This window comes from Phyllostomus discolor, chromosome 5 (assembly GCF_004126475.2).
Source record: "Phyllostomus discolor isolate MPI-MPIP mPhyDis1 chromosome 5, mPhyDis1.pri.v3, whole genome shotgun sequence".
Taxonomy (NCBI): Eukaryota; Metazoa; Chordata; class Mammalia; order Chiroptera; family Phyllostomidae; genus Phyllostomus; species Phyllostomus discolor.
Window position 1 is genome coordinate 103,458,198 of NC_040907.2, and position 17,704 is coordinate 103,475,901.

At 48.2% G+C, this 17,704-nt stretch overlaps 1 protein-coding gene across 1 annotated transcript; it reads right to left on the reverse strand.

Moving 5' to 3' along the window:
• Positions 1-811: 811 nt before the first annotated feature.
• Positions 812-17,446, reverse strand: RASGEF1A (RasGEF domain family member 1A). The gene is made up of 12 exons (XM_036026670.1): positions 17,252-17,446; positions 10,475-10,603; positions 7,838-7,975; positions 6,762-6,983; positions 6,027-6,101; positions 5,518-5,610; positions 4,958-5,060; positions 4,795-4,874; positions 3,856-4,047; positions 2,864-2,987; positions 2,328-2,400; positions 812-1,993 (listed from the first exon to the last, which is right to left on the reverse strand). Exons 1-12 carry the CDS (start codon positions 17,444-17,446, stop codon positions 1,969-1,971), a joined length of 1,449 nt encoding a protein of 482 aa, XP_035882563.1. The 3' UTR covers positions 812-1,968.
• Between the last annotated feature and the right edge of the window lie 258 nt (positions 17,447-17,704).

The window sequence follows — 17,704 nt, forward strand, 5'->3', positions numbered from 1 at the left end:
TATAATTTTTGTTTTGTTTTCTTTCAATTTGGAAAGCCCATTGTCAGAATATGCTGTGCAGATGAGAACTACTTGCTGCTCATGAAAGGCTGTGAGAGCCCTGGCAGTCTTGCCTTGTGCCTGCAGCACAGCTGTTTGTCATTGCCAGTCCCACACAGAGCAGGCACATGAGGGGAGAAATGTGTCCTTTTATTGATGCAGGTATGTCCAGTTACACCAACAACTGACACACTGTGTTACAGTACAGCTTTATACTCACAGTTCATCTCACAATACCAAAACAGCATAGTTAGGAAATGTATCCAACTAGGAAAATAAAGTGGTAAACACAGACGATGTGCCAGTGGGCATTAGAACTAAGGCTCCAGTGATGTGTATGTGATAGGAAAGCTCCATAACACATGTACAGAAAATGTTCTAATGTTATATTCCAAATATATACTCTTGAGTTTCAAGTCTTTATCTCAAATACATAAGCAAAACAATATGTACTACTAATATACATGTACTATCCAAAGCATCTAAAAAGTGCAAAAACACTGTGACAATACAGTGTAAATATTCTTGCTCCACCCAGAGCTAAAGGTGACATCCGCAGTGGTTCAGAGCCACTTCCTTCCTGAGGCCTCACTCCGTATCTCCAGGCTCTCCTAGGAGCTGTGGGAATTATGCAAGGCTTCCAACTGCAGACTCCTGCAGAAGCCAGGCATATGAAGAGAGACCAGGGAGCAGTTCCAAACTATTCACAAACAAAGCCTCCTGCAAGGAAGATTGAGTCTGACTCAAGTCATGCTGACTCAAGTCATGAGTCAGCATGAGTTGCCCACCTCCCACTTTCTAGGGAACAGGGCAATCCTCCTCCCACAGCCAGGAATGAGTGTGCTCCTTGAGTTTGGGAGTGAAAAACACCTCCAAATTTTGGGTCAATTGTGTGTAAGCGGGCTCCAGAAGTTGCTGGCCTGGCTAATTTTCTGTTTCAGATTTCATCAGCAGAGCCCCCGCCTAGAGGGGAGGAGCCACTGTCCACTGGAATACTGGTCTATGAGTTGCTTCTTTTTACTTGGTACTTGGGTTTTGAAAATGGCCCAAGTGTTTCCATCTTCAATACCCTTAGTATGCTCTTCCTTACAACTAGGTGTTTCTTCCAGTTACAGCCTGGAAAACTGACAATTCCATAACTCCCCACACCTGACATTATTTTGGATTTTCTGTTTTTCTAAAATGTAGTTGAAGAAAGATTTGCCAGACATATTCCAACAGAAAAATATGCTGCCATGTGTCCCTCTGCCTCTCCCAACCCTATAAATCCCTGATAAAGGAAAAGGAAAATGTAAACTTTGGAAAGCCTGTAGTTGGGGGTTTGCTTCCAGAAGTGTGCAAATGAGACCTCCTGGCCTCCTAAGGCCCCACTGGAACCTGGACCCTCAGTGGCCCAGGCTTTGAGGGCAGGTGCCTACAGTCTAGGGCCAAGGATTCACAGAGCCTCTTGTAGCTTGGGGAGGGGGGGCGGTCAGAGCAGAGTGGGAGACAGCCCTCCAGTACCCTCTAAGGCACTAGCCCTGACGTCACAGACACTGACTGGGAGGGCATCTAAGCAGGTAGGGCTCACATTAGTTTTGGTTGTTTTTTTAAATATATTTTTCATAAGATGTGAATATAGTCAAAAGTAGAAAATAAAAATCTACATTTCATTAGACCAAGATGTTATCATGGATGCCATCTCCCATGATACTCTTCTTCATCCCTCCCAAAACCAGGGCACTGCCCTGTTATTTAAAATCAACAACAACAACAACAAAACTGTGCCAAAGGTTGATGGATGAAACAATTACCATTTTTTCCCCATAAAAGTTATATACAAATGGACCCCAACCAGTGAGGCCACCTCATCTCAACCCATTATCAAGATTAAAGCTTGGTTCCCAGGTGTGCTTCATCCTGTGTCTGTTGCAGGCTGCATCCACACCTTCAGGTTCTGTTAAGGAGAGTAGCCCTAAAGGTGGACAGAGCACAATAGTCAGGTGCTGGCAGGCCTTTCCCCAAGCCAGCAGAGGGCAGACCCATACTTTCAGTGGAGGCCTGTTCTCCAGGAACTGGTCATGGAGGGGAGGAGTCAGGGACATTCAAATGCCAAATCCTCAGCCTCCTTTTGACTGGCAGCTGTACTAGGGACACCTTCCTTTCCTTGGGCTGTGTTGGGGGGGGCCTTCAGCTGCCTTTCAGAAGGGCACATCTGTTGTGCCCACTCCCACCCTACCCCCAGTACTCTCCCTTCCTTGCATGGAGCCAAACGGGGATTTATACGATAGTTCCCTTCATTTCCCTACCTTAGGGTCTTCCAGCTGTCCTTTTCTATGTGGTTTTCAGGACCTTCACTTTCAAAGGAGGCGATGAACAGTGCTGGGAGACAAGGAAGCCATTCAGAACCCATGTCCACATGCAGTCAGCCTGCCTACTATACCAGTTATCCCTTCTCAAACTGTCATTGTAGGGATGTAGCTAGGCCAAGAAGTAACTCCTAGGCCAAACGGTATAGTGACCTCTGGCCTGAACTCGTCCATGGATCCATCAGGCCTAGGGCTCCCAGCTTCCTGCTCAAGGACACTGAGAAGTTGCCCGGTTCTGTAGCACTGGCCCAAACCCATCCTGGTTCTCTCATGTGGCCTCTAGAGCCTGGTCTCATCTTGTCCTTATCCTCCATCTGTCAGCTGTCCATGACCCACCCTCATGAACTCACCCTGGGAGCTGAACTTCCCCTGTGTAGCATGGGGGTAATGATCAGGCCAGCCCCCAAGGGAGTCAGGGGAACAGGGACATGCACCTGTGCAGGGAGGGGGCTGCTGCTATGCAGAGGCAGCCTCACCTTCCTCACTGTAGATGGGTGCTGTAAGCAGATAACTCTGAATCTTCTTGTCCTTTTCAAAGGGACACTTTACTTGTGTCCATGTCATAAACTCATGGATCTGTCTGGAGATCTCCCAAAATTTCTGAATGAAAAGAGAACAAATTGGATGTTCACTTGTTACCATAAGCTAAAAGGGCAGGGGATATAGATTCTGGGGTCTGCCTGCTGCTCACTTCTATAGTCCCAGCAGGTTGAAACAGTGACTGCACAACTGACTTCATTGAAGCACTTTGTGCAGCATCAGCACAGCAGGTGTCTCAGAGGACACTCTGTCCTGCCCTCTGCCTGGGCCATCAGGCTGGCAGCAGGGAGCCCAGTAGGTCCCCATCTGTGACTCCAAGATGAGGCAGGCATCCCAGCCATGACTAGCATAGCACCAACAACTAGCACATGTCATAATGTCACTCTTTTGGGGCCTGTGTGGGAATCTGTAACTCCCTCCCATCCCTTACCTGTGTGGGGTGAACACTAGACAACCCAGCTCCCCCTATACCTCCCCAAGCACCTTTGTCCTACCCTCATGCCTTTGGCCAGACAGGTGTTCACTTACATCTGGAATTCTGCTGCCTCCTCTTCCCTGCTTGAGTCCTTCTTGCCTAAAGCCTTCCCAAATCCCAAATCCCAAATCCCCAGGGGTGGCCCCTTCTCTGTCTCCCTGGTTGAATCAGTGCTGGGATCAGCATCCTGAGTGAATGCAGGCTCCCTGTGGCTCCAAGCCTTATAACCAGATCATCCGCCCAGAAGGGCAGTGCTGCTGTCACATCTCAATGTCAAATAGTGTGACCTACCTTGTAGATGTCAGTCTTAATGGCCCTTCTGCAACAGGGGCATGGCTTTGCTGCTCTCCTGGCACAGATTCTTCCTGCCTCGGGGCAAGACTGGGAGGTCTGCCCTGCCTTCTACTGGGATAGCCAGCCCCTTCCCTTGGACCACAGTGGGGCTGAGCTCACCTTGAAGTTAATGTGCCCATTGGGCAGGTGGTTAGTATGGATTTTGTGCAGGAAGTAGATGTCCTTAACAAAAAGATTGAACACAGGAATAACAATCTTCTCTTGGCTGCTGTTGGCTGTCTGAGACCTCTGTGTGGCCCCCTGGAGGGCTGTGCGGTAGTTGCAGAAGTTGCTGGATGGATCCATGTGGTGCTGTGGGTAGATAGGAGGGAGGACACACATGGTGGGTGGTGCTCCCCTTGCACTTCTTTGCAGAGCAGAACAGAGAACAAGCTGATAGGGAAGGCACTTCCCCTCTGGGCAACTTGACTGTCACCCAGAAAAGGCCTCTCTTCCAGGAGGGAAGCCCAGAGGTGCTGAGCTGAGCATAGGGCCAAGGCCTTCAGGGTTGGGTCTGAGTGTCATTGGGAAAGCTGTAGAGAAGTCCCACAGCCCACACACAACTCTTCCCTGCCCTGCTGAGCCTGGGTCTCTCCTCCTTCCTTTCAAAACCTTCCTTCGCCCCTCTGCTTGCACTGATAACTGGCTCCACAGACACATGTTTGCAGAAAATTAGTTCTATGATCAAATACATCTGGGCAAGGCTATGACTGAGCTTACCTGTCAGCATCTGGCCACCCAGATGATCTAGTGCTGTGAAAAGTCAGATCAGGAAAAGCCTATCTCTGCTTAGTTAGCATCAATCAACAAGTCTCATGGGATCATTTTTGTCAAACTCTTTACTATTCCCCAAAATTCACCTTAGGAGATGCCAGATCTGACTGAAATCAAGGTTGAGAAGAGCTCAATCTACTGGCCTTCCCAGTGTGGCCAGGTCAGGTAGGCTCAACAGTCCACACCAGCCAGTGCTGCAGGTAGCAGGTCCTGAGCAAAGGGTAGGTAGAATGTGATGGGAGGCCCTCCTCATTAGGCCAACACAGGATGAGGCTGGGTGCCTACCTCTAAGACATCGAACTTGGCCATCTTAACTTTGGACCATGTTTTCTTCAGCCGAGCCACAGGACTGAGGTTCATGCCAGCTGCAGAGGACAGCAGGTAGGGTCAGGATGGGAAGATGGGTCATACAGAAGCTGGGTGGGAAGCCCCAGGCCCAGACACTCACAGATGATGGCCATCATAGAGTTGAAGTTTCCAATGTTGAAGCACTCCCGGGCTACATCGATGAAGAACTCCAGCATGCGGGTCCGGTGCTTCTTCTTCACTACCTGGGGAGCAACCAGCAGCCTCAGCATGAGCTCTAAAATGGGGTCATCTTCTCCACCATCAGTCCCTGAAGGGCATCTGGCTGGAGCTGCCCTAGGGCCCACAAAGCTGTTAGACCAGGGATAGCAAATGGGGGGTGCTGGCAGTCTGCAGAGGCAGAAAATGCAGCTGTGGCATCTCTGATGCTGGCTAAAGGAAGGAGGGCAGGCTGAGAGAACTAAGGGACCCTGTACTGGGCAAAGCATGCACTCCACAGATGGTCTCAGTCATCACTGAAGTCATCACTGTTGGGCGTGGTGGGGGTGGGACTCAGTACCTTCAAGGCCCTACCAATAGAGGCTTCTTATCTCTACTTTGTTTCAACATCTGAGGGGGCAGGAGCATCTGGTATCTCAGGCAGCACTGTGGGATTGGGGAGGAGATGGTGCCACCCTGCCATATCCTCTGTGCAGTGCTTACCCGGCATACCTCAGTGGCCACTAGTAGGCTGAGGCAATTGAACCAGTTGTCATAGGCCTCCAGGCTGTAGGTCTTGGTCAGGTCCCCTTGGCACTGGGGAGAACACAGCAGGTCACAGGAAGACCAAGGATGCTGCCAAAGGGTGCTGCCAAGCCATGCCCCAAAATGGGGGAGCAGGAACCTTGGCCAGAGGAAGAAACTGAAAGTGATGTTGGATGGAGGCAACTGGACAGGTCCCCTTGGACAGCCTGAGTCTCCAGGATGCCCAGGGATAGCCTTGGAGGACAGGCTGGCTGCCTGAGGCCCTAGGACTGTTGGACCCCTCACAACATGTATTACTCTATGTGGCCATCCGCCAAACACCTGGAACAGGTGCCAGGAGGCCAGACCCACATCCACGGGGGTTTGAGGTCAGGCAGTCTAAAGGTACTCAGGTATGCCAGTGGGGTCCCCAGCCATCCCACATGGGATGTTGCTGCCAGGCCTATCCTCTGGCCACAGCCCCTCACCCTGTGCTTGTCTGGAGTGTCCACATGGCTGATGATCTTCATCAGGTCCTGGGGGTGAATGCTGCTGACTCTCTCCTGCAGTGGGGGAGATAGCACAGGGGGTGATAAGCCTGCTGCCCTTGGGCAAGCCCCACATTTGAGGTGTAGGATATATTCAGAGCAGCAGCCAGGACTAGTTGGAAAGTGTGTGCAATGGTCCCTCCTTGACTAGCCAGTGGGCAGGCTCTGCCAAGGCACCCCCAAAAGTGCTCCAGGTATTTGATAGGCCCTCCCCCAGAGGAGAGGAAACAGGGCTTCAAGGAAGCAAGAAGGGAGCCTCAGGGTAATGACTGCCATGCACAGGAGAACTTCCCAGCCCAGAGCACAGGCAGGATGAGGTGACAGAGTAGAGGAAATAGCTCTCACCCTTGAAGCCCCTTACCTCCTCCCAGGCCAGTTTTCCATCCTAGGGTCACTTCAGACCTTACTACCCCAGCCCCTCCCATTAAAATAGGGCTCTTGTGCTCCTGGGGACCCAGGCACCCAGCATAAAGAAATCTGCTGTTTAGGTGGCCACACACTAGCTGGAGGCAATGGTCAGGGCTGGCAAGCAGGGTTTACCTGAAACCCCAGTCTGCCTAGTGAGGGCAGCCCTGTAATGCTTATATTGAGAAAGATACTGGGGGCTAGTGGCTCTTGATGAGCATAAATGAATGACCCCAGACCCTCCCTGGACAGGCACATGGCAGCACTGACCAGCTCAATATGAGTCAGCTGCTGCGCCAGCACCATGGGGTCACAGCACACGCCCAGGATATCCTTCTGAGTGGTCGCTGGCTTGGCCTTCAGGATGGGCCCTTTGTCTACAGTTGGTGAGCAGAGCCTTTCTTGAAGCTCCTGAAACTGGCTCCGGGCAGCCAGGGATAGCAGCAAGTTCTGTGTCATTTGGGCAATGGCCTTCTTCACTGTGCCATTCTCCTGTGGAGGTCAGGAAGCAATGGAGGCACCTGCACGGAGTGGCAGCAAGACTACCACCTCTCTGCAGGGACCCATCTCATCCCCAGGGATATTCCTGACTCTGAGCCCACAGCTCTAACCAAACCTGCCATGAGCACTTGGGCCTGACAGAGTCAGGTAAGTGTGGGCTCCTCTGATGCCTCTTTGGAGATGGTGGCTTAGTGGGCTGTCCTGTGAAGAAGGGCCCCTGCCAGAGCAGTGCTAGAGCTAGGCTTCTGGGTCTGAAAAATGTAACTTCACTGGAGCTGAAGGCAGCCAACTGAGCTACTTCTCAGGGTCATCCTGAGGGATGAAGGCATCTAGAAAGGTTTACTCTGCAGTTAGGAGACTTCACTCTCTGGGTGGGAGCAGCACTGGTCCTTCCCAAAGCACTCCCTGGGCTTTCTGAGCCCTCTGGGAGCAGCTGAACACGTGGAGCATCTTCATTGTCAAGACACAGCCAGCCTAGGCTCCACCTGGGTTCTCCAGGTTCCTGTCTCCACTGAAGGCAAGACAGGCTGGGAGCCAGGAAAGGTAGACAGGCTCTTACCCTTCTCACTAGGCCCTCACTCTACCCACACAGAATCCAGGAAAGGGTGGGGCCTAGGCTCATTCCACATTCTCAGGGTGAGGCCCACCCCACTGCTCAAGTTCCCCCACTTGTCAAGGGCAAGTCTGGCCCACTGCTGACCAAGGTAGGGGAGATGACAAAATGGAGGCACCCAGCAGTCCTCATGGGGGAGCAACAGGGAAGGGGATCACATTCAGAACCGCCTCTAAGGACTCCTCCCCACAACACTCAAAGGAGCTCCACCAGAGTTGAGGGAGGACCTCACCTCATCACACTGCATGACCCAATAGGTGATGGCCTTCAGTTCGGCCATGGCCTTCTCATCCTGGAAGTCACAGGGGAAGGCCTCTGTCCACTCCTTTAGCAGCTGTACGATCTTGGCTGAGAAGGTCTTCAATATGGCCTGAAGGGGTGGGCACAGAGGGAGTCCTAAACCACCAGAGTGAGCAATAAGATGACAAGTGGTATACCAACTCCTGAGGACCCCTGTGATGGGGCACTGACAACCCCCAGCCCGTTCTCTTGGAGTTTTGCTATACTTGCTTTGTTTCATATTCCCCTTGTGGAACCTGAGAAAGAAGATACCTACCAAGAAGGACTCCTGGTGGCTAACTGGGCCCAAATTTTTAAAAAACAGCTTAGCAGCTATTTCCAAATGGGCCTCTCACACAAGCCATGCTTCAGGGAGAAGCTTGCACTGTACTGCCTGTGGGCACTGTATTTCTGCCATGCGAGCAGATGGCAGACCTATTAAAGGAGTTACTGGAATCCTATTTCAATCAACAGGACTGAGGCTTTCCCCATCCAATTGGAGCTTTGTAGCTATATCTCCATTAGCATCTTCACCCACCAGAGCAACTCCATTCTGATCAGGACAGTGCTTTTGGGGATCAACGTGCAAAGATTTGGAGTACTCATTTACAAGGAAAGACCAATCAGGGAAGAGAAGTGTGAACTACTCTCTCTATACCAAGTGAGTTCCCCTCTTTCTTAGGGGGCATACTTTCCCTTTCCAATGCCAATGAAGGCTGCATTTCCCTGGCTGGAGCTGAAACACCAAAGAAGGCTGGCCAGAGTGCCTCAGAGCTGCCTCATAGCTGTGCTGCTTCATAATTGAGCTGTAACACTATTGAGTTGTTCCATAGCCACGGCATTTTCACAGCTGTGCTATATCACAATTGAGCTCTTTTGCACTGAATAAAGTTTCTTTCTTCACCACACCCCAAAATGGGGATTCTTGTTGGCAGTGAATTGACGACAAAACCATAAGTTGGCATCATTAATTCAGCTCTTTATTTTTTCATTTAAGTAAATTCATTTTCACAAAACTTGCCCCATCATTACCATGGCATAGAAAACTAGTTTAATTTTTTTGTAGTTAGAAATTACTCATAAAAAAGAATGCAGTGAAAACCAAGCAAATTTGTTAACAATAAATAAGAGACTCTTGCCTGTCTCCTCTCAGTAGAGGCAGGTTAACAAGTGCTGAGAAGAAACACAGACACCTGGAGGCAGCCTCCTCCCCATTTTGTGTCATTAAAGGTGGTCCTGAAAGTCCTGCTGTGGCTCCAGGAGAGGAGAGGAGGGAGTCTCAGATACTTGGTGGAAGCATCCCCCTGAAATGCCCACATGGACCCACAACCACCACCACCCCTGCCAGCTCCTGTGCCACCATCACTTTTTCTTGCCCTTCCTAGTTGCCTGCCCATTCCTGTCCAACCTGGATCATTCCAGGGTGCCCACAACTGCCCTCAGGGCCAGGGTCCTAGAGGACCCAACTCCCCAGCCCTGTACCTTCCCGAGCCCCCTCTGCTTCCTCCAACCTGCCTGACTCTGGCTGCCCCAAGCCTCCAGCTAGTCCCTTAGTAATGATTTACCACACCTGGCAGAGCCTCCATTAGCCAGTCCTATGAGCCCACAGATACTGCCTCAGGCCAGAGTCTAGTGCACAGACATCCCAGAAAGCTTTGCTGTTATTTCCTCCAACTGCTGACTGCATCCACACTTATCAGGAGCCAGAGCCCCATCAGAGTCCTGCCAAGCATGTCACCATGAACAGAGTCTGGCAGGCTCAGCTCCAGCTCCTCTCCCTTAGCATCCCCACTCACCTTGTTCTGGGTTATTTCTACCTGTCCCTCAGGAACTTTTCCTGATAGCCAGGTTTTTGTCAGAATCTGTCCCTATCTCTGCCCTGCAGAACTCCAAGACAGTCCCTCTGATGAGGAGACTCTGAGAAGGCATGGGCATTCACAGACCTTTGCTGCAAACCCTCCAGAGCTCAGCTTCATGGTAGGAAGATAGCAGGGAATGCCATTAAGAAACAGGGACAGGCCCTGCTGTGCCACAGACTGCATTGCCAGCTCTAAGAGCATGCTCACCACCCCCTCTTCTACACCAAACCCTGGGTTTCTCAGACCTCACCCCAACACCCAGGGCCTAAGAACTGAGCTGTGGTTTCTTAACCATTCTGACTGCCAAAAGCCTGGCTCAATCAGAAGGGACAATAGTGGCAAACATCCCTGTTTGAGTCACTGAATACTCATATGAGCAAGCACCAGACTGAGGGTACTGCCACCTGACCCTTTTGAGGAGGCAGGTCCCTTTGGCTTCTTTTTCACCAACTGCAGTCAGGCTTCCATTGGAAGGTCCCAGCACTGATCAGGAGAGCTAGCAGAACAGTTCACCGGGGCCCTTCCTTGGAGGGGATGTGAATGCCCACCAACAGTAATTACTTCCACATCCTGGGAGGTGAGCCATGTCCCAGGTGTGCTGCCATCAGGGAGGACCCCAGGCTAGGCTCAACCAGACCCTGTCTTGCAGCTCATTCTGAGCATGTTCTCTTGGAGTAGGAGTGGGAGTGTTAGCCAGGGACACAGAGACAGGCAGCATCTGGTAAGCACACCTTTACCTTCTCAGACCCAGCCTCCAGCTGCTGCCTCTGCTCCAGATAGATCTGCCCCACACGGACCAGCAGGTCATGAGGGGGTATGAAGACCCGGGAGCTCAAGAGAAATGTGAAGATGTATGTTCCCTGAAGAAAAGGGGGGGGGGGGAGGAAGAAAAGGGAGAGAGGGCAAAGTGTAGGTCAGGCCTGGCAGAGCCCCCAAGCCTGCTGCTCCACTTGGCCCTGCTACCTCCCAAACCCAACATCACTATGAAAGTGGCCACATTATCTGCATGGTTTACTTCACCTTGGATTCCCTTCTTCTCTCCCACTGTCACCCAAATCCTGCCCACCTTGCATGGAACAGATCAACCCCACCTTGCCACAGCTCAAGGAGGCCTCCCTGATGAGCTCAGATCCCAGCAGTCTTGCTCTGATGGGCTTCTCCCCACCCTCTGTCCTCCCCCCAGATGGGTGCTAACATAGCACTGGATGTTGGCAAGACTCTTCAAACCTATGTGAGCCTGTTGCCTATTTCACTGTGCTCCCTGAGCCTGGCTCCAGGCCTGCTTCTTCTCCATGTTTTTATTGGCCTGCTCTATGGGCCCTTGATGATGGGGTGTGGCCTTGTCCATGGGGCAGGGTAGGGGCTCATTGACCTCAGTACCTGTGCAATCACTAATTTGTTATGGGCCTTGTCTAAAACTGCCACACCATGGCCCTGTTCCACATGTATGTGCCCTCCTCACTGGGCTTTGCAGTGCAGATTCTGAGGATTCCTTATGATCTGAGCTGAAAAGTGGCAGAGGTAGCCCCAGCCAGACCATGAGGGGGGTTTATGCAATGGACGGAAGGACAGAGGAAGAACAGACAGAGCCCCAAGAAGAAGGGAGGAGTTCTGTTATGGGTGGGCCACAAATCCCCAGAAGCTTAGTTGTCTCCAGCACCATTAGATAAATGCTGGGGCGGAGGGGCGAGGGGGGAAGGCAATTCCTTCCAACTTTCCCTAGGTCACATCTGACTCAAAACGGCCAGGGAGCCCAGCTCTGCCCTGTGGATAAAGTTGTCACTGGAAAGGCCAGTGCAGCTTGGCTCCTGAAAGGGAGCAGGCAGGCACAATGTCACTGATAGGGGAACTTAAAGAGTTAAAGAGTTCAGCTTTAGTTACAGTTGATAGGCTTAAGTGACTAATGCATGTGTAAGGCTATTGTTCCAGAAACTAGAATATATAACCTACATCAGTGGTCCCTAACCTTTTAGCATGAGAGACTAGTTTCATGGAAGACAATTTTTCCTCGGATGGGGTAGGGTGGGGAGGCAGAAGCACAGAGCTCAGGAGGTAATTTGAGTGAAGCTTTGCTCACTCACCCACTGTGACAGAAGATGGAGCTCAGACAGTAATGTGAACAAAGTTTTGCTTGTTTGCCCGCTCCTCACCTCCTGTTACACGGCCCAGTTCCTAACAGGCCATGGACTAGTACCGGTCCACAGCCTGGGTTTTGTGGACCCCTGACCTACATGATTCCAGAAGGTCAACAAGCAAGTCAACCTTTGTGTCCCAGGGTATCTGCAAGTGATAAAATAATATCTGAGCCATTGTGTGCCAGGGAAAGAATGACTGTGATGTAAATAAAAAAGGTGTTGACCAGTAGATAAAGAAATAGTAGGAAAACTGCTGCCAGACTGCAATTCTTATCTGATTAACCCTTTTCCAAACCACTTACCTACCCTTTTCTTCTCCTTATAAAAAGGTCAGCTTGAGGTGAGATGTTAAGATGGTGTTTAGGGTACATCACCTCCCATCTTCTCATATCACCAGCATTTGGATAAAGTGGCCATAAAGATTCAATTCTTGTTTCTAATTATTCGTTCTGGTAGTGACAGGCAGCACAAATGCTGACTTTCCCAGTTTCATTTTCTGGTGACTCTGGGGGAACACCATGAGGACTCCCTCCCAGTAAGTCTGGGTATTTGACAGGGAGTCCCATTGGCTGCCTGGATTGGGGGCCCTGGGTGTGCTGATTTGGAGACTCCTTAGCAGCTGTCAAGTGATTTCAGTGAGGACTCTCCTTCTCCAATTCTGGGCATTCCTCATTGCCTTCACTTTCAATTGAATTGCTGGTTCAGGGTTACAGTCTTGGGTTACAATTTAGAATGGTCATCAGAAATTAAGATGCCTTTTGGTTTGTGTGATGTTACAGTGCTCTGTCTGGTAGAATGGGCAGGGGATCCTCCATTCTGGAAACAGCCCTTTGAGGCTAAATCTGACTGATTGGTCAACCTATGCTTATGAACCTATGGCTAAAAATGGAATGTTTTTATTGCAATAATGCTTGGCTTATGTATAATTTGGACTCAGGAGAGTCCAGGCCACTGAATGGGTTTTTAAATTACTATACTACATGGCAATTAGAGTTGTTTTGTCAAAGATCAGGGAAATGGAATGAAATACCTTATGTACAGGCTTTTATGACTTTATATAATAGAGATGAAGATGCAAGACTAAAAGGAAATAGATTGATGGCCCAGAAAAAAAAGGGAATTTACCTGTGGCAAATAGCAGAAGCTCAGAAGAGAGGAACCAGGAAGATCAGGATGTCATGGTTGCTGTAAGCATGGTCAGGGTTCCCATGGCCCCTCAAACCCCAGGGGATCCTCCTCCTTCCCCAACTGAGGGAGCTGAAGGAGGTGAGCCTGAACTTGTCTCTCCATCCCAAGCCCACAAGGGAACCAAATTTGGTAGAAGACAAGCCCCTACTGGGGCAGGGCAATATCTCATGTGAAGACTTCCAGTGGGAGTAGCGCCAGAGGCCAGCCTGCTGTATATTATTGGGCATATACTCCATTTTCTACATCTGATCTGTTAAACTGTAAAATGTTATAGAAATGATCCTTCTAAAATGACTGACTGAGTTATGTCAACTTTTGCCATTCACCATCCCAACTGGTAGACTTACTGAATAAACCTTACTGAATATTTTGCTTATGAGGGATGAGCATAGATTGGTACTGGATAAGCAAATAAAGAGGCATGGAGACTGCACCAAGAAAATACAGATGAGGCTCCCAACTAACTGTACTAACGCAATACTTTTAACTGAGCTCAACTGGAACACTAATGAGAATGGCCTTCTTCTCTTAGAGTGTTATAAGATGTGCATCCTTGAGGGACTAAAGAAAGGAATCCCTAAGCATAAAAGTCTGAGTATGTAACAGATGGTATAACAAAAGTGTTCTGAGGACCCCTTTGAGTTTCTTAGAAGAATTCTTGTCAAAGAAATTAGATCACACTTTCCGGAGGTGGTCAGCTTGCTTGAGACCTGGGGCAGCCACCTATGAGCTTTTATAGGAAGCTGAAAAGTTCTTCTTGGGACAGTCATTCACCATTTATGCACCCTACCAACTGTTGAGCCTGCTAGAACAAAAAGGAAATTTGTGGCTTACTGCTGGAAGAATGGGCAGGTATCAAGCAATTCTTCTTGACATCCCAATGTCTCTCTCAAAATTGTAAATTAAATCCTGCCTCTTTTCTCCCAAACTCTGACTTGGCTGTGCTGAAGCATGACTGTACTGAAATAATTGATGAAGTGTATTCTAGCATAATTGATTTACAGGACCATCCTTGAGAAGAGGCAGACTGTACTCTATATGCAGATGAAAGCAGTTATATGGAAAAAGGAAACAGAAAGTCTGGGTATGCAGTTGTGAGTCTGGAAGGAACAGTAGAGGCCAAGGCCTCACTGCTGCTCAGAAAGATGAACTGACTGCAGTGATGAAGACACTAAAATTGTCCCATAAAAAGAAAGTGAATGTGTATACTGACTTGAGGTGTTCTTTCCTAATTTTGCCTGCACGTGGTTGCATCTGGAAGGAAAGAGGACTATTAGCCTCCAGTAAAAAAAATTAAGCATGCAATAGAAATTTTAAAATCATTACAAGCTGTTCAGGTACCTTTACAGGTGACAGTTATGCACTACCTGGGGCATCAGAAAGAGGATACTGAAGTGGGTAGAAGAAACAATCTGACCAATCAAGCAGCAAAAAAAAAAAAAAAAAAAAAAAAAAAAAAAAGCTGCTAAAGGTACATTTATAATGAATGCCTTTGGTATCTGTTTTAGACTTGTCACATTTTTACCCTGAATATTTGACTGCAAACTTACAGAAAGCTAAGAGCTTGGGTCTTGATGAAGAAGGCTCCAATAGTAAATGGAGAAAGATTAAGAAAAGGATTATATTGCTTCCTGAACATTACGTAGAGCCAGTCATGAAGCATTTGCATAGTGAGCGACTCCACTCACTATGGAACAGATTCATTAACCACCTATATTAAACCATGACTCACAGGTCCTAGAATTTCTAAAGCCATAAGGAAAACAACAGTTAGATGTGTTGTATGCCAGAAGAATACCCCAAGACAGATCCCATGAGAAGAAAGAAAGAAGTAATCCCAAGAACAGTGCCCATTTGAAGACTAGCAAATAGACTTTAACCAGATACTGAGGTTCTGAGGATGGAAATATTTGTTAGTCTTTGTTGATACATTTTCAGGATGGGTAGAAGTATACCCTACTAGACCTGATAAGTCCTCAGAAATAGTGAAAGCCCTACAGAAGGAAATAATTCCTTGCTTTGGTCTAACTGGCAGCATACAGAGCAATAATGAACCTGCTTCTGTTTCAGAAATTACACAGAAAGTTAGTAAATTTTATGAATCAGGTGGAGACTTCATATGGCATGGAGATCTCAGGATTCTGGGAAAGTAGAGATGAATCAGACCTTAAAGAAAAATATAGCCAAACTGTGTCAAGAAAATCATCTCCATTGGCATTAAGCTTTGCCTATTGCTCTGCTCAGGATAAGGGTGGTTCCTCAAAGTGGGGTTCAGTTGAGTCCCTATGAAATTGTATACAGGTGACCATTTTAGGCTATAATTGGAGAGGGAGATATGTATTTAGATCAAGAAGTGAAGGTGCAGAATTATGTACAACATTTAAATCAGACCTTAGCTGTGATTAACGACCTCACTTGTATTAGAGTCCTTTCTTCCACAGGTTCTCTACATTCCTTTGAGCCTGGAGATAAGGTGCTACCTAAGACTTGGAAGACAGGAAAGCCAAACAGAAGAAAAGTGGACTGAACCTAGGGATGTACTCCTCACTGCCCCAACCATGACGAAATTGTCAGGAATAAAACCTTGGCTTCATCACATCAGAATAAAGAAAGCACCAGAAGAACAATGGATCCACATGAAGGCCTGAAAGTCATCTTTTGAAAACAATGACATATTCTCTTCCCATGTTATGGAGAACTTATTTCTTTCAAACAAGATGAAAATATTTGGGTGTATTTAGTAAACATTTTCTAAATATCTCTCACTTTTGTCTTACAGGAGGAACCTTTGTTGAACAAACTTTCACTTCATGTCTTGTAGGTGTTTGTACTTCCCTAGAAAGCCTCCAAAATTATTAATATAATTGGGACCTATGGTAACTCTAAGGACAGGGAAATGTTTCCTTTAAAAATCACTAATGTAGCCCCAGCTGGAGAGTGTACAATCTTTGTCAATTGTACAAAATACCGTTTTATGTTTTCAGCAGATTTGGAGACGAATTGCAAAACTATCACTAATATATTTTATCCTTCAGTCACATCAAATTGCCTGCAGGATGGTTTTTAACATGTAGAAGGAGAGTTTACTCCTATATGCTCAACAGTAAAATTATTATCTCCATATAAAACTAGTTTCCTAGAAATAAGATGATTAAAACTAACAGTGGGGGATGATAGGGGAACACAAGAGTTAAACATTTCAGCTTTAGTTATAGTTGTTAGACTTAACTGATTAATGCATGTGGAAAACTGTTGTTTCAGAAACTGGAATACATGACCTATGTGACTCCTGGAGGTCAACAAGCAATTCAACTTTTGTGCCCCAGAGGATCTGCAAGCAATGGAGGTGACATCTGAGCCACTGTGTTCTAGGAAGGGAATGTCCATGATGCAGATAAAGAATTCTTGGTCAGTAGATAAAGAAATATTAGGAAAATCCCCATCTGACTACAATTCTTATCAGATTAACCTTTCCCAAAACCACTTACCTACCCTTTTCTTCTTATAAAAATGTTTGTTGTTTTGAAATGAGATTTTAAAATGGTTTCTAGGGTATATAATTGCAATCTTCTTGGAATGTCGGCATCTGAATCAAGTACCCATAAATATTCAATCCTTGTCTCTACTTATTGGTTCTGGATATGAGAGGCAGCACAAATGCCAACTTTTCTAGTTCCATCACCACTGCTATCAGAGGCAGAAGGGAAGCTCACATGCCAAGTGAACTCTTTCTCTCTGTTTCAGGAATATACCCATCTCATCTTGAGTTGAAGAGGAAGGCTCTGGAATGTAGGTGAAGCCTGGCCAAGGTGGTGTGGACCTGTGCCCTAGGGTCCAAATGCCAGCAGGTGTAGCAGGGCTATCCCCTCTTTATTCTGGACTATGGTGGTTCATGCACAAAGCAAACTTCCCAACTCAGGGACAGGACAAGTGCAGGGAAGGGCCTCACCTGGACTCTGAGGAATTGGCCTGACTTTTAGACATCTCTTCCTCCCCTTGGGCCCTGCCCATAAAATATGTTGTTTGCTTATGCTACCAGGACCATCTTCCACCTTCCTGGAGGCCACAGGGAAGTCACTCCTCACTGGCCTGCCCTGACCCTCCCCTGGCCCTCCCTCCCCATCCCAGAAGGAGCTTCCCCTGGAACCCAGGTCACCCCACCTTTCTCCAGGCTCAGGCACTCACATCAGGGTAATAATCCACTGTGGGGACAAGGTGCTCCATCAAGGCCTCCAGGGACCCGGAGATGAGGCGTCCATCCTGGAAGATGAGGTCCCTGGAACCAATGGCCCCGCCTCCTTGCTCCCCCATTACAGGCTGCACCTGTTCACTACAGCTGGGCCCAAGTATGCTGGAGAAGATGATGGAAGTCTGGGGCATAGTTTCTGTGAGAGAAGAACAAGGCCATGAGACATCAGAACAGCCTCCTCCAGGTCCTCTTCTTGGTCTTCATGGTAAGTGGTACACCATTCATGAGACATCAACTCATGTAGGAGGGCCTGCAGCCACTGCATGTCTGATAAATATTTCTTCAGCACCTGCCTCATGTACACCATGCCTCATTCCAGGTGCCAGGACACATAGAACCCAGCCTCTTAGGATTCTACCCCAATCGGAGAAAAAAAAAAACAACTGTGG

Coding starts and splice junctions, on each gene's coding strand:
- RASGEF1A (XM_036026670.1), bottom strand. CDS start 17,446: ATGCCCCAGACTTCCATCATCTTCTCCAGCATACTTGGGCCCAGCTGT. Junction 2,988..3,855: donor ATGGGCACATTAACTTCAAG/GTGAGCTCAGCC, acceptor CTTTTCATTCAG/AAATTTTGGGAGATCTCCAG. Junction 2,401..2,863: donor ACCCATCTACAGTGAGGAAG/GTGAGGCTGCCT, acceptor CTTGTCTCCCAG/CACTGTTCATCGCCTCCTTT.